Below are 22384 nucleotides of genomic sequence, written 5' to 3' on the forward strand. Positions count from 1 at the left end.
AGAAGGTGCCAGTTGTATCATCCCTTTGGAATTCACCACATATTGACCTATATTTTAAATTTAATTTTTTTATATCCATATTGAATCTCTCTAGAGATAAGAGCCTCAGAGATAGAGAATGCATTTTCCACAAAGTTGTACATTCTAGAGCCCCAACTATTGCTTTGTTTGAAGCAGAAGTTCAACAAACACCGGCTCTTAACAGATAGGACAAAAGCCACCTTGCAAAGAAATTGCCACACAAAACCATTTATATCAGTGTTAATAGTTCATAGGTTAATTAAAGTTTAGAAGAAAGAGAGTTAATGGTTGAAAATGGTGGACTGAAGAAATCTTGATTAATTTATGCAGGGTAAGACTGAGTGCCAATGAGCTAACAGATTTTACAAATAAGAACCCAGGTTGAGATTTAAAAAAAAAATGAAACAAAACCCTGTGGATAAAGAGTCCTCAGACTGTGTCTTCTCTGATTACCAAATGCAATGATTTCAAAAGTCAGACTCTATCCTCCCTGGGGCTGCTGGCACAGGTGAGCCACATGAGAGGAAACCCAGACACACAGGGAGATACTTGATGCCTGCAGAGATGAGAGTTGGGCTTTCCAATAGCACAGGGAGGTGAAAAGAAATGGACGGGAGCAGAGAGTTCTAGCTTTCATTTGGAGTGCTCTCTAAGAGTCAACACTGTACCTCCTCTTGTTCATACCCTCTTAAGACAACAACCAGAAAAAAGTACTTCTTATTAAAAGGAAGAGTGCTAGTAAGACTGAAACAAATCTGCATTTCTTCTCATTGCCTTGTGATAAGCAGTGGTGAACGATCCACACCATATGGTGTCACTATTTTCAGAAAGCCAAGGAAGGGAGCATGTATCATCCAACCTCTCAGCCTTTGAATGCCATCTTCCTAGCAATAGTTCACACTGATCAAGCTCTTCCTACTTTTCCAAGCAATGTCATTTATGTGACCTCACCAGCTTCTCACAGTCCCAGGTTGAGATGAAATGAGTCTCAACTTAATTGAAACCGAGAAAGATGGCTGACATGACCAATATCACTCAGTGAGTCAGCAGAAAGCCAGAATCAGATGTCAGACCCTTTAACTGAGTCCTTTCCATGGTCATGGTAAAGTTGACTTGTTCCCTTACTAATGCTCTTAATGCTCCCTGGCAGACTCCCCTCACCAGATTCCAGGCTCCATCTACTGCCTGTCATCAGTGTACAATCATCACTCAAGGAGCTCTGAGCTCATTTCTCAAAGTAGTAATGATAGTTCCTATTCATATAGTGCTTCTTACATTCTGTGTAGATCCATTATTTCATTGCATCTCCACAGCAACATTATCTGTTGAGTACTATTATCCTCCTGGTTATCTGTGTATCAGATGAGGAAACTGCTATCCAGGGAGATTAAGTGTTTTTCCTAAGGTCACACAGTAAGTAGGCGAGACTCCTTCACTTAATTTGAGATAGTCCAACTAGAATTCATGCTCTTAACCTTTGTGCCAGACAAGGTCCCCCACAAGAAGGAAGTAGCCTCTGATACTTGCTGACAGCCAGCATCTTTAGTGTTTGGCATCCCATGCACAACTAACAGGTTTATATATCCAGTCCTTAAGGCTCATCAGATAGTATTTGAGATTATAAAAGATATTATGGGAGTCTCCTTTTTTTTTTTTTAGAAAATAGACTTCATTTGGGGGGGTATACATGATGGGATGCTTTATTTTTTATTAAAAATTTTTTTAATGTCTATTTTTGAGAGAGACAGAGAGACAGATAGAGACAGAATACGAGCATGTGAGGGGCAGAGAGGGAGACACAGAATCTGAAGCAGGCTCCAGGTTCTGAGCTGTTAGCACAGAGCCCAACATGGGGCTTAAGCCCAGGAATGGTAAGATCATGACCTGAAGTTGGACGCTTAACTGACTGAGCCACCCAGGTGCCCCAACTGGATGCTTAAAAACCCCTTTTATTTATTCTGAGAGAGAGAGGGAATGAGAGAGAGAGAAAGAGGCAGAGTCCCTCTTAGAGGGGCTGAGCAGGAGAGGGAGAGACTCCTAGCACAGGCTCTGTGCTAATTGCATGAGACAGACATGGGGCTCCATCTTATTAACCATGAAATCATGACAAGAGCTGGCACTCAACCAACTGAGCCACACAGGCACCCCACGAATGGGATGCTTTTAACCCTTACCACAGATGCCCAGAGTTGCAAACAAGGTTGGATGTCACCAAAACCAAATCTTTCATTTTCCTGATGACAAAATTGAATGGCAGAGAGAAGGGAGGTGAACTACTCAAGACTTCACAATGAATTAGGGTCAGAACTAGGGCAGCTTTCATACCACCTGACTCCCAACCTCTGACAACACACTGCTTTGCTCTAAGCTATGTATTACGTCTTTCCAAATGGTGACACAGTTAAAATGATTTAGGGTTATTTATTGCATGTCCATTTACCCTTTAGTATATGAGTGCCATGAGGGCAGAGGCAATCTGTGATATGTCCCCAGTGCCTGGCAGACTGCAGGCATTCAAACTTCTGTTGACAGACTCCTATCTAGGACACCACACTACCCCACCACTGATTAACTCATGGGATCTCTTTGTTAAAATACTTCTTTAGTATATTTCCTTCCAATCATAAAGCAATGCATTAAAAAAAATCTCTGCAAAGGGCCTACTTCTCTCTGGGAATGGCAGCAAGCCCAGCCTGCAGGTGTCAGCCGCAGATGTCAGTTAAGCTTTATCCAGTCACCACAGACTGTTTTCATGGGGCAAGGTTCTTCATGGTTCTTGCCCACAGCCCATTGGTTTCCTGTCTGGCCCATTAACATTTAGGAACTTGGCACTTAGGATACTTAGAGAAAGCTGTGCCCGCACCCACCTCTGGGCCCTTTGGCTAGTCTATTTCTCTGAAGGAAAAGAAATAAAATTGTGGGTTACCAGTTCTTCAGATTAGAGCTTTGTGGCAGTCAGGTACCCAACTGGTTAGATTTCTTTCTATTGGAGCACATGTAAAGCTCATACAAACCTTTGATGAAGGTGATCTCAGGCCTCACACTATACCCTCAAAGATCCTTTGATTACATTAGATTATTATCATTAGATTACATTTATTGACAATTTACAACAAAGTCAGGTGCTTTGCTAAGTGTGTTTATCTACATCATTTACTCATCACGACAGCATTGAAATAGCTACTATTATTCTCCCATTTTAATTATGAGGTAAATGAGGCTCATTGAATTTAAGTAACTTGTCCAAGGTCACAAAATCAAGAAAAAGGCTGGGTCTTGAATCCAGTTCTGCCTCCTGATGCCAAAAGCTGAACCCTTAAACATGATGCCAGAACTTTCCAAACTTTAACATGCACACAAATCAACTGGGCATCTTGTTTATACTCAGATGCTTAAACTCAGATGCTGATTCAGTGGGTCAGGAGTGGAGCCTGAGCATCTGCATTTCTATAAGCTCCCAAATATGCTCATGCTGCTGGTCTGAGGACCACAGTTTGAGTAGTGAGGATTTATATGGACACTGTATGCTACATGACTGGGGTATATTCCACATTGAAGGCTGGGAAAAGGAGGCCAACTTCTAATCTGCTACTCTCTTCTCAGTTTTATTTTTTATTTATTTATAAAATTTTTAAATTGTATTTAAATCCAAGTTAGTTAACACAGAGTGTAATAATGATTTCAGGTCTCTTCTCAGTTTTAATGATAACTTACTCAAGTTCACATGGATGACTATCATTCATTGGGTGCCCATAGCCCCTCTGTACCCATACACTCAGCACCAAGAGCAGTTTTCTGTAGGCACTGGTGTTCTTCTCACCTCTCTACTAGGCTGTAACTTCTATATATTTTTTGTGAGTGTCTAACCTGGTACAACCTCTTGGGAAGTATCAATCAAAATAAAAAAGGTATACACAGTTTAACAATTATGCTAGAAGAATGAATACTATAGAAAAATATACATGTGTAAGCAATGGCTCAACCATCCAACAAATTCTAATGCCATTAATAAAAAGATGAGGCAGATCTCCAGAATGTCTATCTACAGATATGAAATATTCCCTCAGATTCACTAAGTAAAATGACAAAGTCCAAATCAATGTGTAGGGGATGCTCCTATGTGCAGTAAAGGATGTGCTCATGTGTATACCACACTTGTATGCTTCTATATAGGTGAAACACCTCTGGGTCATACATGAGAAACTGAAAATAATGGTTGCTGCTGGGGTTGTGGGGAACATAGAAGAGAGGGAGACTTACTTTTTACCTTTTGAAGTTTAGTTACTTTCTACTACTTACTTAACCATGTGGTTATATCACTATCGTGGAAACAAACTTACCTGTTGCTGGGAAGCTGGAGGCTCAAATATGTTTTAGGGGAGTGATGTTTTTGCCCAGGTTGAGGTTGTGGCCTAGAGGATACTGCCTTCCATTCAAGAACCGAGAGAACCCAATGTTAACAAATATTTGCTTAAATAGAAGCATGTTGATTGTTAAGGTAAGCTTTGTCCAAAAGGGACATAACCCCAAGGAAAGAAATTAAGTGGGTGAGCAAGAAGGGAGTTTTCTAGATCTTGCAAGACCCCACCCTTTGTGAACAGGGTCACTGCAATTGTGTGCTGCCCTTTGGGACCCTTTGGGAAGTTAAGGTAGGCCCAGCTGAGATAGGCTTCATCTGTTCCTGCCCTGTGTGGTCATATTACTTCCAAAAAGATTTTGTGTGCTTGGCTAATTAAATCAGGACTCTTACCTAACTTTAAAGTGGGAGTGTGTATCTGTGGGCTGTCCCTGCCAGTCTGGAAAGAAAGGAAGGAAAACCAAGTTAAGGAAAGGAGGCAGAGGGCCAAAGACACCTCCTTTACCTTTCTCAATTATGTTCTTTCCAGACAGGAGAAGTCAGGCCCACGGAAGGAAATTGTGGTGCCATCTGGAGGAGCCTAAGCAGCCTCAGTGCAAATTTTATGATTAGGAAGATATTTTTTGGTCTGATGGTTCTGGAAAACCTTTTGCAAGTGGCACTTTTAAACAAAGACTCTCTGCTCAAAGCTTGGCTTCTTATACACGGGGGGGGGGGGGGGGGGATTTCATTTTCCATCTGCCAGTACTCTTAAACATTGGCTCAGAAATCACCACTTTCCTAAGTATATTATCCCCACCCTAAAGCCACAGATTTTATAGCAGCCAATTAGGCAGCAATAACTGATGCTTCCTTGTTCTTTGTAGTAAAAGAAAAAAAGCCATCTTCTGTTGCTGTTTGCCTTGATGCTCATTTTATTTGGGGTTTAGGGCAAATTTCCAAGAAAACCAACAACTGGTTTCTTTAGAATGTGGAAGGGTGCTAGGGGCGCCTGGGTGGCGCAGTCGGTTAAGCGTCCGACTTCAGCCAGGTCACGATCTCGCGGTCCGTGAGTTCGAGCCCCGCGTCGGGCTCTGGGCTGATGGCTCAGAGCCTGGAGCCTGTTTCCGATTCTGTGTCTCCCTCTCTCTCTGCCCCTCCCCGGTTCATGCTCTGTCTCTCTCTGTCCCAAAAATAAATAAACGTTGAAAAAAAAAATTAAAAAAAAAAAAAAAAAAGAATGTGGAAGGGTGCTTGCACTGCCAGGATTTGGCATCATGGAGGTTTCAGAGCAAGTTCTGACCAATTTACAAAGGGAAGATAAAGACATGGTGGTGCCTGGAGAGTATTACCCTACCAGACCAGATGCCAGATGGGCGGGTGGAAGAGGAAGCAAGCTCAGAGAGCCTGCCAATATTGGGTGGGGGCAGGAGCCAGGAGGTCCACCTGGGGCTGCCACAGATATTCTCTATAGGCTAATTCAAGGATCTGCCACTCCAGCCACAGATATTTTATGGATTAGCGTCAGAGTCCCTTAAGGAAGCATGAATCATCCCGTTCAGCCAATGCCTCCCAAGCCGTAGAACATACCCATTTGAGCCAAATGAAGATTATTTCCTAGGGGGCAATGCTATGCTTAGAGAGGTTCTCAACCTTGGTTGCTCACTAGAATCATCAGAAATTAAAAAAATATGAATGTTCAGGCCCTATTCTAGACCAATATACCAGAATTTCAGGGGAGAGAGCTTGACATCGCATTTTATGAAAGCTCCCATCTCCCACTCCATATCATCAGATACAAACATTTGTGCAAGGAAGACAGATTTACTTGAGAAAGATTTAGAAGTTTAAGACTTCTATTAGTTATCTATCTAGAACCTATAATTTTAAGAGTTATGTCCTCAAAATAAAGTAATGAGACAGAACAATACTCCTTTTTAAAGATGGGGACATTGAGGTTCTAGCTCAGTAAGTTGACCAAAGTCACATTATAGATGATGGAGCTGAGATGAAAACCTGGGACATTTGACCCCAAATGTGCTAATTTATAGCTGGAAGGAACCTTGCAGGGCATCATAAACATCATGTGATTTAACTTTTAGGACAGCCAGTGATGGTTGTAGGCCTTAATGATAGGTCCTAAATAAAAGTCACACTGGCTGGCTAAGGGCTGCACTTTTTCTGGGTGACTAAGATTTGTCAGGTCGAACAAGGGGCAGTGAATCTATGTGTTCCAACTGAGATCTACAAAGGAAATCTTCCTGCTTCTGCCCATGTGTCCTGGGGCAGACATTCTCAGGCACATGGGATGCCCATGGTGCTTAGAACTGGAAGGTGCCAAAATACACAAGTAGTGCAAGACGTAGAACATGTGCCTGATGAGAATTCACTAAATTCGTTGTTCAAATATTTAGGTAATGAGCTGGGGAAGAGCATTTCATTCAGAGGGGTCAGAATTAAATCAAAGAAGGAAAAGATGCAATATGCATGCCCTGTTATCTCACCTGAGAAAAGAAAAAAGAAAAAATCTTTCCAAAGGCATCCATGGATCATTCCTCTTGTATGTTTATGAGCATCATAGGCCTTAACACCTGGCTCATGTTTTATCCTTGTTAATGTTGCATTTGTTGGGCAAGACAGTACATAAGAGTTAACTGTACTCACCTGAAGTTAGATAAGTTCTAACCCAGAACACACAGATTCACAGCATTACTTTGTCATGATCAGAAAACACAGTCCTGGATTATGAAAACCAGGTAGCAATATGGAAGATGCTTTTGATACTTTTGATATCATATCAGATTAAAAAAAACCCAGAACCTTTAATTTATAGGTATTATGACTGCAAAATGTTACATATGTGTAGTTATGTGTGTATTAATGGAGAAAATAAAAATTGGAAGGAAATTCATAATGAGGATAATTTTGAAATTATGAGGATAATTTTCTAATAATGATATAATAGCACTTCAGTCCTTCTTGTAATATGTGTGTTTTTTTCAAGATAGCTGGGGCTCCCTGTGGTCTTTTCTGTAAATGCAGAAGATTCTAGATGGTGTGTTTCCTAGAGAAAGAACATGATATGGAGGAAAGTAAAATGGAACAGAAGTCAGAAAGCCCTAGTTCTGGCCTTGCCTTTGAGGGAATGCTGTGTAATCTTGGGGAAGAAACTCAATTTCTTTACATGCTACCTGGATGTTTAGTGATAGCGGTATCATTGGATAACATGTGAAAGAACCATATACAAAAACTCCAGACCAGAGTTAAATCCCCACAGGGTCCAGGCAATTAATTTAAGGGAATGAAATGTGCTGGTTGATTTTGATATAGAAGTTCTTTGTTTTAAGACTCTTTTTGATTATCACAAAAAAAGTACATTCTTCATTTTTGAAACCTGCAAGCCTTAAGGCCCGTCTTTTGTTTCTCTACTTTATAGAAACATAGCATGACAACTGTTTCTTTTTTCTTGAACTGTATTTTGGAAACACATGTATCATGGACACACTGCTGGCCTTCAGTTTAGTGATGGGGGTAAACAGAGAAGCGGGATAGTCTGTGTTGAACAGAAGTCCACCTGCTTCTAAGGAGCATGTCTAAAGAGCATCAACTTCGTCATTCAGGCCAATTATTGCCACAAGGAAATGCTGGCTTAGTGTCAAGAAATTTTCCAATTCTTTTTTTAAAAGAGAAGCCAGAGGATCACCTGGGTGGCTCAGTCGGTTATACGTCTGACTTTGGCTCAGGTCATGATCTCACGGTTTGTGGGTTCGAGCTCCACGTTGGGCTCTGTGCTGACAGCTTGGAGCCTGGAGCCTGCTTCAAATTTTGTCTCCCTCTCTCTCTGCCCCTCCCCCACTCTCACTCTGTCTCTGTCTCTCTGTCTCTGTCTCTCTCAAAGTAATAAACATTAATTTTTTTTAAATAAAAAAGAAGCCAGAAATCTATGTTTATGTGACATCTCCCAATTTCTAAACACTAAACATTTAAAATGAATGAGTTGTATTTGCCCAACAAAACACAAATGCAGATTGCATATAAGACTTAAAGGGCTGCCATTTTAAGAGGTCTTTAGGGCTTATACGGTCTTTTCTCTTTCACACCCCAGAGTCCTCTCCCATCTATCTGCAACAGAAGCCACTGAAACTCTAAGAGAAAAAGACAAGGACTTACTAGGGAGCTGCTGAAGGCCACAGGAGGCTGTGAGCTTTCACAGTGCCCCACAGACCTTTGTCGGGAGTGACCCTGGATAGGTACCCGGGCACTGTGGCACCTCCTCAGAGGCTGGGCTCGTCCTTGGCCTCCCACTGTTGCTGGGCGCTGAGACCATCGGGCTGGGAAGGATAGGCACTTGTATTGGGTCCACTCTTCACTGTCTGAGTCCAGCTCCTTTGGGGTCTCCAGTCGTTTGGCTGCAAGAAAGGAGTCCTGTTATTGCACCAGTCCACCTTGGCCAAGTCACAGGTGGGGGAATCCCAGACATTGGGGGGCGGGGAGCAAAGAGCACAGGATAAGAGCACTCTGCTGCCCTGGAGCATGGGCAGCTGGACTACCTTGACCGGAGAGGGAAGGGTGCAACTAAATTACACAGATTTAAATCCGACTCTACTACTTCCTAGCTAGGTGACTGAGCTTTGACTAAACCTGTGCCTCTATTTCCTCAATTAGGGGGTTTAAAAAAAATACCTATCATAGGGTTATTTTGAAGACTTAATGAAATAATGTGTCAAAGTGATCAGAATACTCTAAGTACTGGTAATGGTAGTTGTTATTATTATTAAAAAGAGATCAGAAGCTCCCATGTAAATGGTTACCAACATGGCAAAGGTGATTGGGCTGCCCATAGTATCTCCTGCTTTCTTCTTCTCTGTTCCTTTCACTCAAGGAATGAATGCTGATCTCTTGAAACTCCTTCTCTTAGTTAGAAAGTATGGGCAGTGTGTGGTGATGATGGCAGAGGGTTGCTGAGAAAATCAGGTCAGCTTTACAGGCCAGCTTTAGTTCATGCATGATGACATTTCAGGCATTATTCAGCCACACCTCCCAAGTTGAAGCTCTCCCTCAGTAAAAATCCAAGAGATGAGTTAACATGGAAGGCTTTTCCTGGATGTATTGAATCTGACCATGTACCTACACTGAGGCTGTCTTGCATGTCAGGTAAAGTGACCCCCAAATTCTTAAAACTTGGCTGTATAATGGGTACACAATTTGGACATATCCCCAATCCATTCCTGACAGATAGAAATCCTGTGTGTAAATGGCACCAAAGACTGACTGGAGGGCTACCACACAGGAGATCACTGATGGCCTTTGTGAACAAAGGAAAGTTTACGGGTGATAAAAACAGCACTGATCTAGGACAAGGAAGCCCACAGGGCTATAAGAAGCAACCTGCCACAGAGCCAGGAAAAACTGTGGGGAACCAGGGAAATGTCTTTCATTATCATTCTTTTAGGAGAGCAGAGTGATTCATTTAGAAAGAGTGGTGAAAGCCCCTGAGAATCCTTGTACCATTTTCTTGGTGAGAATATTCGCTGCCCATGATAGTGCAACGCCGGAACACCATCTTGTTCTCAGTCAGCGTCCCCGTCTTGTCAGAGAAGACATACTGGATCTGTCCCAAGTCCTCAGTGATGTTGAGGGCTCGACACTGGATGGACAAATCAGTCTCTTCATCGTACAGGTCAAGATCATTTTGCAGGAAGAAGATTTGCCCAAGCTTCACCAGCTCAATGGATATATACAGGGAGATTGGGATCAGCACCTGTGGGGAGATTGATTCCCACTGTGTCAGAGAGCAGGCTAGTTCCAAGTCTTAGAACTGTCACCAGTGAGTAGTGAAGGCATTTAATGGAAAGCTGTGGTCAGCTCACATCATAGACTTTCTCGGAGAAACTAAAGGTCAATGACTTCATCCCTCCCTAAGAATTCTTAGGGCCATTTGAAAAGCATGTGCCTCTTGTTGGGATGAGCACTGGGTGTTGTATGGAAGCCAATTTGACAATAAATTGTATTTAAAAAGTCAAAAAGTATGTGCCTTCTTTAATAAGTGAGATCTGGTTTGGAGTAGGCACTCATCTGGGTGCCTGGGTGGTTAGGGGATGAGGAGCTCTAGTGCCTCTGTCCACAGTTTCCTGACACCCCTCAGGTCTCTATGCCACCAGTGGCTGCCACTCACTTTTAAACGTATTCTGACCCATTGTTGATTACTGTCCACTGATTAAATACCTAATATCTTTCAAGTGCTTGCCATGTGTCAGATCCTGTTCTAGGTCCTGAAGATGGCAGTGAGCAGAAAAAAAATCCCTAGCCTTGAAAACCTCATATTCTAGTAAACAAATATATATCAGGCATTGAAAAAGAAAAATCAAGAGGGTAGAAGGTGGCTGGGAGGGACTCTTTTATAAATGATGACCTTTGAGCAGAGACCTGAAGAAATGAGGGTGTGAACCAGAAACTTATCTGTGGGAAGAGGAGCACTGTGGGCAAAGCCTGGGCAGTGGGAGTGGGCTGGGTATTTGAGGGGTAAGAGTAAGCAGGCCTGGTATGAATGAGCAGGAGTTGGCTAGGAGATAAGGGAGTCAGGGTCCAAATCACATAGGGCCTCATTTGTTGCCATAAGGACTGTGGATTTGAGTGGATTGTGAAACCGTTGGATGGTTCTGTGCAAAGGAAGGGTATGACTCAACTCACATTTAAAAAGCATTGCTCTGCTGAATGAATGAATGAACTAATAACTGAAAAAGTTCACCTTTAAGAGGACAATAAAACACCCTCAAATACTGCAAGAAATTGAATGTAAATGGAGCTTCATAAAACAAAACTGCAACTTCATCTTTTCACCGACTGTAATTTCTTATAGAGTCTGAAGAATTTATTCATCCTTTTATTCCTTACTGCCCCTTTCTTGTAGGTGGCTCTATGCTTTTGTGTTTTTTTCTTTACAGGGCCAGTTGTGTTTTTTCCCTCTAGAGTCTATTTGATGCTAAAACACTAACCTGTGGTTTCTTTCTCCCATGCTTGGGGCTTGACAGTTCCCTGTAGTTCTCTGGGCTATTTTATCTTCTTCTGTTCCCAGGTCAGTAAGGATTTTACCTGTTCTATTATATCTTGCAAAGGTACAGGTATACTTGGATCACTGTTGTAATCTTACTCTTAAGCAGTAAAGCCTGATAAATATTTTTGTCCACTATTATCTGGGGCAAGGTTCCTTCCACAAGGCAGGGCTGGCCCTGATATTGTCCCAAATTTGAGTACTTTCAAAGACCCACAAGAAAGCAATGACCATATTCTCATCTTAGTTCAGTTAGTTCTTTCCTGGGTCCAGCACTGATTTTTCTTTCTTTTTTAAAATTTTTTAAATGTTTATTTATATTTGAGAGAGAGAGAGAGAGAGAGAGAGAGAGAGAGAGAGAGAGAGAGAGAGAATATGAATGAATGAGAATACATGCGAGCATGAGCGGGGGAAAGCAGAGAGAGAGTGAGAGCAGAGAGAGAGGGAGACACAGAATCTGAAGAAGGCTCCAGGCTCTGAGCTGTCAGCACAGAGCCCGATGCGGGGCTCGAAATCATGAGCTGTGAGATCATGACCTAAACCAATGTTGAATCTTTAACTAATTGAGTCAGCCAGTTTTTAACTAATTTATCTTATTTTATTTTATTTTATTTTTCTTTATTTCACAAAATTGAGTGAGTATTGGCCACAGGTCTTTTTGAGCCCCTAGTTAAGGAAGGCTTCCTACCTGGAGCAGGATGATCATTGTAAGGAACATGTAAAAGCCCCTAAGAGCAAGGGGAAGGAAGTTGCCCTTGGCATCTGGAACATCAAAGGGAGGGTGTTCTTCAAAGGTCCCATTCCAGAGGCTGTGACCTGAGAGGAGGCAAAAATCAGAGATGAAGCAGAATCCTTAATTAATTCTAAATTGGTCTATTATAGCAGTCCTTAATATATTCCTGGAAATGAGTGTGCTTTGGAGGAACCCATTCTTATTCTTTACATCCTAGTCCTAGTGTGTGAGTATTCATCTAAAGTGGTCCTTCACACAACCTACATTTCAATCTCCTGATAGACATTAAAGTCTGTCTTACCTGGAGGAGACTAGCATTGGGATTACCTATATTTTGATGAAGTCATGTTATACAAGGATTGGAAAGAGAAAAGGGAACACAGTTCTTTTTACTTGTGTGGCAGAAAGTGCATGGTCGGGGATCTTAACAGACCTGTATGCTGGGCCCTCTCCTTCCCCCATGCACATACCCATCTATCCATCTACACATCCACCCTTTCACAATTCATCCATCCACCCACCTATCCATTTATTAATTCAGGAAGGAATCAATCTCAGTTCTCGTCTTTGAGCAGGTAGCTAAAAATCCAGAGGCCAGATGTAAAGGGACAAATCCCACAGATTGTGAGAGGTACTACACAGAGCATCTGCAAATGCACAGCAAGCCCCATTTCCTTGTCTGCAGACAGGGATAACAACATCTGTCATGTGAGGAAGTGCTTCAGAGCTCTCTGAATCTCATTGTTCTCATCTGCCAATTAGTAATAATACCTCCTCTGTAGGGTTATTATGAAAATAGACTAACTGAGCGTATATAATGCTCTCAGCCCCAGGGTAGGAACTACAGGGGATTAAAGATATAACGGATGTACCCTGCCCCCAAGATGCTTCTTTGCCCAAGACGTTAGAGGCTGGCCCCAATGCCTTTATATATGGCTGAAGAAAGGGGAGTTACTGACATGAGGTTATTTGAAGGTAATTTTATAGGGCAAATGACCAAGGGCCAAATACATGACTCAGAGTAAGGACCACTGGTCTTCAGGGGAAGCCAGGGAAGGCTGCACAGAGGAGGAGTCCTTGAGGTGTCCTGGAGACCAGGAAGGAGGGTGTCAGGTGATCAGAAATGCCTGAGGAGGGCATTCTGGGCACAGAACAAAGAAACACTACCCTGACACAATGCAAGTAAGCAGGTGATAGAGAACTCTGGAAATGGCACTCACTCGAGAGCTTTCACAGTAAGGGCTGTGCTTTAATTAGGCGCCACCAGAGGCCTGTCACTGTGTATGAGTCTTGATTCTCAGCATACAATTCTGCCCCTTCCTGTTACTTTCTCAATTTATTTATTATTTTGGGCCATCTGCCAAGTAGATTCTGTTTGCCTATACCTTATCTCACTGTGTGACCTTTTAATCATTAACTTCCTTTCTCTGGAGACACAGTGAGATGATCTCAAATGTCCTTTCCAGCTCGGACATTCCCTGAAAAGCCTTTTCAGAAGCAGAGGCAACAGTTCCTGCAGTGTCTCTGAGGGCATGAGGTGGCCACATGGGGATGGTTTTGTTTGCCTGCTTCTCTGGCCCTCCAGGTGTCCTCCTTCCAGCTATGGGTGACACTCACCTGGAGTGCCATTAGACACAACTGGGAAGCGTATTAGTTAAAAACTGCAGGCTACTCACAAGGCTAAATCCCATTGTCCTCACCATGGTGGCACACAAAATCTCTCTGAGCTCTAGGAGGTCTTAGCCTTTTAGTCATGATTTTTCCAAGAACTGCAATGGGCACAATTTCCAACCAAGGCAAATAAAGAGCAAATACAATTGCTGCCCACTGTTTTGGGGTCAACGGGGGGGGGGGGGTCTGGAGCCAGCACATAAGTGTTTCCTTTTGAATGTCCCTCGTTCTTTTGGGGAGGGTTCCTTTAGGGTCTTGAGGGCCATTCTTAGAGAAAGCGGGCAACAGCAAATGTCCTCTTTGCCCTCTGAGAATCAACTTTAAATGGCTGAGATTACCAATGTCTATACCTCCTGCAGCTTTCCACACTCAGCATTTGTAGAACTTGGTCACAGCCTGGTTCTAATCAGGTCTCCATAGTTGGCTTTGCTCTTGCCACACCAGTCAAATGCTTCTCTGCATAAAATGATTCTTCTTCCTATCTCTGTGCTTTGCTTATGCTGTTTCCAGGGCTAAGAGTGACTTCTCTCTTTTTAAAGCTTCCTGCCCATTCTGCCTCTACCACCTACCTCCTGTGATGAACACCTACTGCATTCAGGAATCAGCTCTGTCTACCTCCTCCAGGAAGACTTCCTCCCCTGATGCTCTCATATTACCAATAGTAGGGTGAATAATAGCCTCCCCAGAAGCCCACATCCTAATTCCCCAGCCCCATCAATGTATCTTTTTTTTGGTTTATTTGTTTATTTTGAGAGAGACAGAGAGAGAGAGAGCAAGCAGAGGAGGGGCAGAGAGAGAGGGAGACAGAGAATCCCACAGGCTCTGCACCATTAGTACAGAGCCCAATGCGGGGCTGGAACCGACAAAGCATGAGATCATAACCTGAACCAAAATCAAGATTCAGACACGTAACCCACTGAGCCACCCAGGTGCCCCTCAATATGCTATCTTATATGGCAAAAGGGGCTTTGCATATGTGATTTAAGTTAAAGGTCTTGAGATGGGGAAGAGTATCCTTGATTATCCAGATGGGCCCAAAGATGTAGTTACAAATGTCCTTATAAAAAAGAAGACAAGAGAGATATTACTATAGAAAAAGGAGAAGGACACGTAAGCTGAGATTGGAGTAATGCACTTTGAAGAAGGAGAAAGGAATCACTAGAAGCTCAAAAAGACAAGGGACAGATTCTTCCCTCATAGCCTCCAGAAGGGGTAAGCCCTGCTGACACCCTGACCTTAATTCAGTGAAATTAATTTTGCATTTCTGACCTCCAGTGCTATAACAAACAAATGTTGTTTTAAACTGCTAAGTTTGTGTTGTGGTTTTATAGGAACAATAGAAAACTAATACAGTACTTCTCTGCAGTCTTCAATGTGTAGGACAAATTGTTATCAATCCTGTTCACAATTGGACTCCTTCCTGATAAACTATGAGCTCTTTGAGGACCAGTCCTTATACTGATACATCTTTTTATTCTTTTATTCTGAGAGAGTGCCTAGGTTTAATTAGTATTTCTCAGAGAAATAAACAACAGATGATATTCCTAATATTTAGATTATATAGGCATGTAGATTTTCACATTTTATTCAATTGATATCCTATTCAAATACATGATAGGACTTATTTTTTATTAGTTCTTTTTTGTAGATGAGGAAATCGAGGCTCAGAGAGCTGAAACAACTTGCCTAAAGAAACAGAAGATTATTGTGGTCTTGTTCTTTCCGAACATTCCATACCTACAGCTCCGACGAGGCACATGAGGAAGAGGAGCCCAATGCAGAAGAAGATGTCTGTGTTCATGCGCTGCTCTATCTTGCTGCGTTTGTATCGTGGGCCATTGTTGTTCAGCATGGCTTTTGTCTCATGGCCTTTGGAAGAAAATGAGGTAGTAAGTCCTTTAGCTTCTGTTTTTCTCTGGCCTGGATCATGTCTTTACCTCTTCCAAGAGCTTATAATAGAAAAGAGGCTTCATCCTCTAGCCTAAATATTTTCTGCCTCAGGGAGATTGCTGAGAACAGCTGTAGAGGCCTTACACAATTTGTTACCACGTGTTTTACTGAGCATCCCCTATGCACCAGACGCTGTGGTATGTGCTGACAGAGCTACTATGTACAGGTTGTATACTGCACAACTCTAGAAACACCCCTCATTTTTTAACTTGTCATAGATTCGTAGGTTTATCAGGATAAATTTATGCAAATGACAGAAAGCTCTCTGGAGGAAGGGCTATTTTTTTTCTAATTTGCACAAAGGCACTGTTATGGGCTAATGGTAGGATACAAGGATGAGACAGATGACTCACATTTTGGTGAAAATACACAAGGAAACAAATAAATAATTATAGCCAGTAATAAGTCCCATGAAATAAGCAATGGGCTGGTAAATAAGAGATGGTGTTAGAGAACATGGTCAGGGAAGGCTTCTCAGAGGAGGTGACATATAAGGGAGACCTTAAGGGAGAAAGAAGAGTTGGGAGAACAGGGTTTTAGGCTCGGGAACAGTACATGCCAAGGCCCTGTGACAGGACAGTGTCTGAGGCCAGTAGTTTTCTATGTGCTTCTTAGCCTAAGGTGCTGGTTTCACTTGTGCAAGAGTAGTAAGGGCCTCCACCCCAGCATTAGCCTTGAGCTGCTCCATGCCTATCTTGGAGTTCTGCATAAAATTTTGTTCAAAGAGAGGACAACAAATTTGAAACGTACTGATCTCATCTAAGTCACCCTTGTTCCAGTTGGAAACTGGGGACCAATTAGTAGAAGGGACTTGCCCAAAGGAAATAAGCCATAACATCAGAGCCATACTGAGAACCCAGGATTCTGATTCCCATTCTCTTTCTCCTTCCACCAATCCATGTCACCCAGGCCATACAGCTAAGAGCTGAGAGCCAAACTGAGACTTTGTCTTTAGACAGTCTTTCGGGGCTGCTAAACTTAACCACCATGCTGTATTCCTCAGCAAATTAAAAAACACCACATATTTGCTGTGCAAAATTAAAGAAAACCAACACATCAGCTCCAGCAGTGAATGGCTTTAATGCTGTTTAGCTGGTTGCCTGGTGGATTTAAAGTGGCAGCAAAACAGTAGGAGTGAGCAAACTCTGGGCTTATTGACCAGACTCCAGTCCCTGTAGTTGTGGGGGGATTTCCACAGCACAATGAGCACAGGATGACTGCGCTGAAGGCACTGTGGCCTTCCTACCTTCAGGCTCACCCCATGTAAGGGGTCCTCAGAGCACCCTTTCCACCCATCTTGCTTCTCACCTTCTGAGATTCCTCTGTTTTCCTGGAAAACATTGGGTTCACAGGGGAGGTAGCATGGTATAATGGTTGGAATGTGGTCTCTAGAATCAGACAGGGCTTGGCCCTGCCGATACTTGACATTAGGTTATAAGGAATTAATCTCAGGAGATAAATGACGTTGGGTGAATTAATCCCTTTGTACCTCAATTCCTCATTTTCAGAATGAGAGATAATAGTTGTGGGTATGTTGGGGTAGGAGAGTGAATTAATATACACAAAGTACACAAATTACATCCTTAAACACAGTAGGGGCTCAAGTGTTTGGCATGAGGAGCAAACACCTCTACATTGTATCTCTTTCTTTTGGAAGGCTCACTTTGGCCTTTTTTGTCTCTGACGTGTTTCTATTTTTTCCATCCATATAATCAGAGGAGAAAAGATGACTCTAGACTAGTCGTTCTCAACCAGGGGTGATTTTATCTCCCAGGGTGCATGTGGCAACGTCTTGAGAAATTTTGGGTTGTCACATCTTAATGGCATCTAGATACCAGGGATTCTGCTAAACATTCCCCAGGACAGCCCCTGACCACAAAGAACAATCTAGAACAAAATTTCAATAGTGCCAAGGTGGAGAACCCCTTTCTGTAGACAATTACACTAAAAACACTTAGTACCATTTTTGCTCACAGTTTTTGAGAGCCTAATATATGCCAGTCATTGTGTTAAACCCCTTTTCACAGACAATCTCATTTGAACTTTATAACCCTATAAGGTGGGAACTATTAGTCTCCTTGTGTTGAAAGCTTAACCAGCATGTTCAGGAACATGCATCCAGTGAGTGGATTTCACCCCCAGGCAGCCTGACTCCTCAGAGTCATGATTCACTCTCTTCCAACTCTGCCCCCTCATTTACCACATCCATCACCCACTCAGAGTTTGCTTCTGATCAGGCAGAAAAGTGACCAGGGGTTTTTTGGAGGGGTGGACATTTGGAGGGGAGTTCATCTTAGTAGGTCCACCAGATGGCATTGAACTCCATTGCCAAAAACTCTCGAAAAGAGTTACCTGAACTGACATGCACAACCAGCCTCCACCAAGTTAGGTAAAGCTAGATATATTGGGACATTATTTTTCCTTGATCTATTTTTCTTTGACAGTCCCAAAAAGTGAATCTTAGCATCTTAAATTCCCTTCCATGACCATCAAAAGTGGACTTCTATGAATTCTGAAACAAATCACATCAAAGAAAATAATGAACAAGCAAAATATATCAAGACATCCTAGGGAGTCGAAGACCCAGGAAAACATGTTCTAGGATCTTCCAATGAAGGTAGACACTCAAGGGAGACTGTGTTTTCTCTGTGGAAGAAGTCTGAAGCTGTTGATATAAGAAAAGAAATTGATGGAGCCCCAATTGAATGCTGGACATGAAGTAGGAGGGATATAGCAGTCCCAAGACTGCACCCTAAGACTTCAGATTCATTGTGAATGTTATCTTTTTTTTCTGATTGGAAAGCAAAATCAAAGCATAAAGGAGAACTAGAGCACCTCAAAATGAATAAAGATAATAATAAATGCATAACTGTATATGCAACAATTAAAACCCACTGAGAATTCAGTTTGTTAAGACACAGTGTTGGGTGCTTTTCCTATGTTGGGTCATTTTATCCTCATGAGTATGCTATGAGTCTGAGCCAAATGTTCTTGCCATTGCATAGATGAGGAAACTCATCACACTTTTCACAAAAAGGTGGAGTTGTTAAGTTTGGCTCAAGATACACTCTTCTTCCTGCCTTTAGTTAGTGTTAAAACACCATTCGAGGTGAATAAGTATGAATTTCTCTTTCTGTTCAGATGGGTGGTGTTAGCTTGGAATCTAAATATATTTCTTGTGGATGGAGTGAGCTGTTAGGGTTCTAGCCTCTCTTTGCTTAGCTGAGAAATGGGAAGTTTCTTGTACCACTTATAAATGTGAATTCCCACTAATGGAAGATGGATTTGGAAGACATAGAGGGTGGAGGATAAGGGGAAACCACAAGATAAGTCAATGACCTGCGTAGATGACAATGCCAACAGCCACCTTGGTGTTCCTGATGGTGCAGCCTCGAAGCAGAAGACTCTCACTGCCAAAGCCGGTCCTCGACTGGTCAGGATGCTCCCTGGGGATGAGGAAATATGGAGAGTGGTTTGGTGGCCTCTCTATGCTGTCACTGGTTAGTGTCATAAAACTAGAAGTGGTGAGTGAACTCGACCTCTCTTCTGCCTCATTTTCAGAAGAGCGGTGGACATTATTAACTTTGTGTCTAATCTTCATGTTCAAGTGCAAACTACACTGCTCCTGGGAGTCCTGGTGGGGGCTGGACAATTACAAGGGAATTATCCATTCCTCTGGAAATCATCACTCACCCACCTTCAAGTCAGAGCTCTACTGAAAAAGCCTTGGCTGATTCAGATTTCTCACTCAAAACAATTTTTGGGACACAGTGTGGGAACTGGCTTGTGGCCCTACAAAGATTGTGCTGTGTTTCCTCAGGCAGTGTTCCCTGCTCACTCTCACCCCACAGCTGGGACCAGATGGCACAAGTTCAATGTGCAAGTCTGTCAACATCAAAGTCACCAGACAGTCCCCATTTCTCACACTGTGGGATGGCAAGGCTCCTCTTGTTTGGAGCTAAATCTCTCACACGCCTCTCTCCTGTATCACCCTCCTCTTGCTCAGTCTCTTGTGAAATAAACAGACCTCCAAGGAGGTGGATGTGGCCCTCTGTGTAGTGTATGGGAGGCAGCTCCTTAAAGCAGAGGGAGAGCTCTTTCTCTGCTCTAGCCTCAGGTGCATGGCAGTTTTCCACCTCTCACCAGAAACTTCTGAGGCCAACCAACACCTGTTATAACTTGGGATCTGGCCCTTACTTGATCCTAATGCTCTTCCTTGGGGATATTCAGGTCATTTAAATATAACTTCCCCAAAACATTAGGAGGAACAAAAAAAAATAGTAATCTGAACCTGTAGGGCTTTTCTCTGTTTAGTTCTTAAATGCTTCATTTCTCTAGGTCCAGTTATAATTGTTTTCCATTTAGAAACTCAGTTAATCGTCATGACAACCTTGTAAGATAGGTTATGTTATCATACCCACTTTATAGACAGAGAAACTGAGGCAAGCTCATAAAGCTAGTAAATGGCAGAATAGGGATTCAAGTCCACAAAGTCTGGCTCTAAAGTGCTATACTGCCACTCAATATGCCTTTTAATACCAACTATTCCTTACAGTGGTTATAAACTAAGTTTACTTACATCATTTTATTTGATTCTTGATAGCTCTGGGAAGTTAGCAGGGTGATTATCCTTCCTTGTGAAAAAGATAAAGCCCAGAGAGGGTGAGAGAATTTTCCAAGGCTGCACACCTAGTACATGGGATATCCTAGGACTCAAGAACCCAGGCCACAGATACCAGCCCTCATGCATTTTTCCAACACTAGGGTTCCCCACTAACTTGCATTGAATCACAGAGTGATTTCCATTTGCATTTTGTAAATATGAAATTTATTGTCAAATTGGTTTCCATATAACACTCAGTGCTCATCCCAACAGGTGTCCATCACCAACTTTCCCCTCTCTCCCACCCCTCATCAACCCTCAGTTTATTCTCAGTTTTTAAGAGTCTCTCATGGTTTGCCTCCCTCCCTAACCTTTTTTTTTCCTTCCCTTCCCCCATGGTCTTCTGTTAAATTTCTCAGGATCCACAAAAGAGTGAAAACATATGATATCTGTCTTTCTCTGTATGACTTATTTCACTTAGCATAACACTCTCCAGTTCCATCTACGTTGCTACAAAAGGCCATATCTCATTCTTTCTCATTGCCACGTAGTATTCCATTGTGTATATAAACCACAATTTCTTTATCCATTCATCAGTTGATGGACATTTAGGCTCTTTCCATAATTTGGCTATTGTTGAAAGTGCTGCTATAAACATTGGGGTACAAGTGCCCCTGTCCATCAGCACTCCTGTATCCCTTGGGTAAATTCCTAGCAGTGCTATTTTTTGGTCATAGGGTAGACCTGTTAATTTTTTGAGGAACCTCAACACGGTTTTCCACATCAGCTGCATCAGTTTGCATTCCCACCAACAGTGCAAGAGGGTTCCCATTTCTCCACGTCCTCGCCAGCATCTATAGTCTCCTGATTTGTTCATTTTAGCCACTCTGACTGGAGTGAGGTGATATCTCAGGGTGTTTTTGATTTGCATTTCCCTGACGAGGAGTGACATTGAGCATCTTTTCATGTGCCTGTTGGCCATCTGGATGTCTTCTCTAGAGACATGTCTATTCATGTCTTCTGCCCATTTCTTCACTGGATTATTTGTTTTTAATGTCCACTTAGTTTTGAAAGAGAGAGAGAGAGAGCGTGAGCAGGGGAGGGGCAGAGAGAGGGAGACACAGAATCCAAAGCTGGCGTCAGGCTCTGAGCTGTCAGCATGGAGCCCAGCGTGGGGCTTGAACCCATGAACTGCAAGATCATGACCTGAGCTGAAGTCTGATACTTGACTGATTGAGACACCCAGGTGCCCTTGATTTGCAATTCTTTTGATTCTAACAAGAGAATGTTTCACAGCTGACTTGGGATGAATCAAATCCACAAACCACAGCATGAGGGAGGGCCTCTTTGCTGGGGCAGGTGGCAAGCTCTACCTGAACAGATGTCTGCGACGAATTCTCCTCTTTGCCAGGAGCTCAGGCCCTTCTCTGCCTGTCTCCATCTGTGCTGTGTGTTTGGAAATAATACGTGTTTAAGAGCTGCTGGTTATCTTGTATTGTTCTTATCCTTTCCCCTCTCATACTGCTCTTCATGACATCCCATACATGCCTGAGAAAATGTGGGTGGAGAGAAAGCACAGACATCTGCCTTCTAAGAAGTCTATTTAAGCTTCATTCCAGACTTGCTTGGTCAAGAGTTTCCCTTATCAAGCAGAGCTCTGTTCTGCACAACAAGAGGAAACACACTGGAGCTGAAAGACCTGAATTTAAGTCCTGGTGTTGTCTGGTACCTATTGTGCACCTTTGGGTCTATATGGAAAAGCCTCAGATCATCAGATTCCCTATCTGAAAAATGGAGATCATAATACTCATTTCCTTGGATGGTTGTACAGATTCAATGAGGTGATGTCCCGTGTAAGTACTCTAAAGGTTATTATAAGGGCATTTATTCACATCTGTTACCACCGCTTGTTTTTGGTCTTTCTCTGCATGAAGTAGTCTGATGTGGGAGCAGAAACACAGTAAGATTCTGAGGCCAAACCAAAGTTGAGGCATAAGAATAACAATTGCAACAGCGCAG

The 22384-nt window shown here is 42.6% G+C and overlaps 1 protein-coding gene across 1 annotated transcript in view; it reads right to left on the reverse strand.

Moving 5' to 3' along the window:
• Positions 1-22384, reverse strand: part of ATP10B (ATPase phospholipid transporting 10B (putative)) — a 270818-nt gene that overhangs the window by 45841 nt on the left and 202593 nt on the right. The window contains exons 6-10 of the mRNA XM_025924747.2: positions 19102-19208; positions 15550-15681; positions 12097-12224; positions 9866-10118; positions 8528-8766 (exon numbers count right to left, since the gene is read on the reverse strand). Of these exons, the coding sequence (XP_025780532.2) occupies positions 8528-8766; positions 9866-10118; positions 12097-12224; positions 15550-15681; positions 19102-19208 (859 nt within the window). The remainder of the gene's footprint in view (positions 1-8527; positions 8767-9865; positions 10119-12096; positions 12225-15549; positions 15682-19101; positions 19209-22384) is intronic.

The sequence above is a fragment of the Puma concolor genome, chromosome A1, assembly GCF_028749965.1.
Source record: "Puma concolor isolate L17-30 chromosome A1, mPumCon1.1.hap2, whole genome shotgun sequence".
NCBI classification, from domain to species: Eukaryota; Metazoa; Chordata; class Mammalia; order Carnivora; family Felidae; genus Puma; species Puma concolor.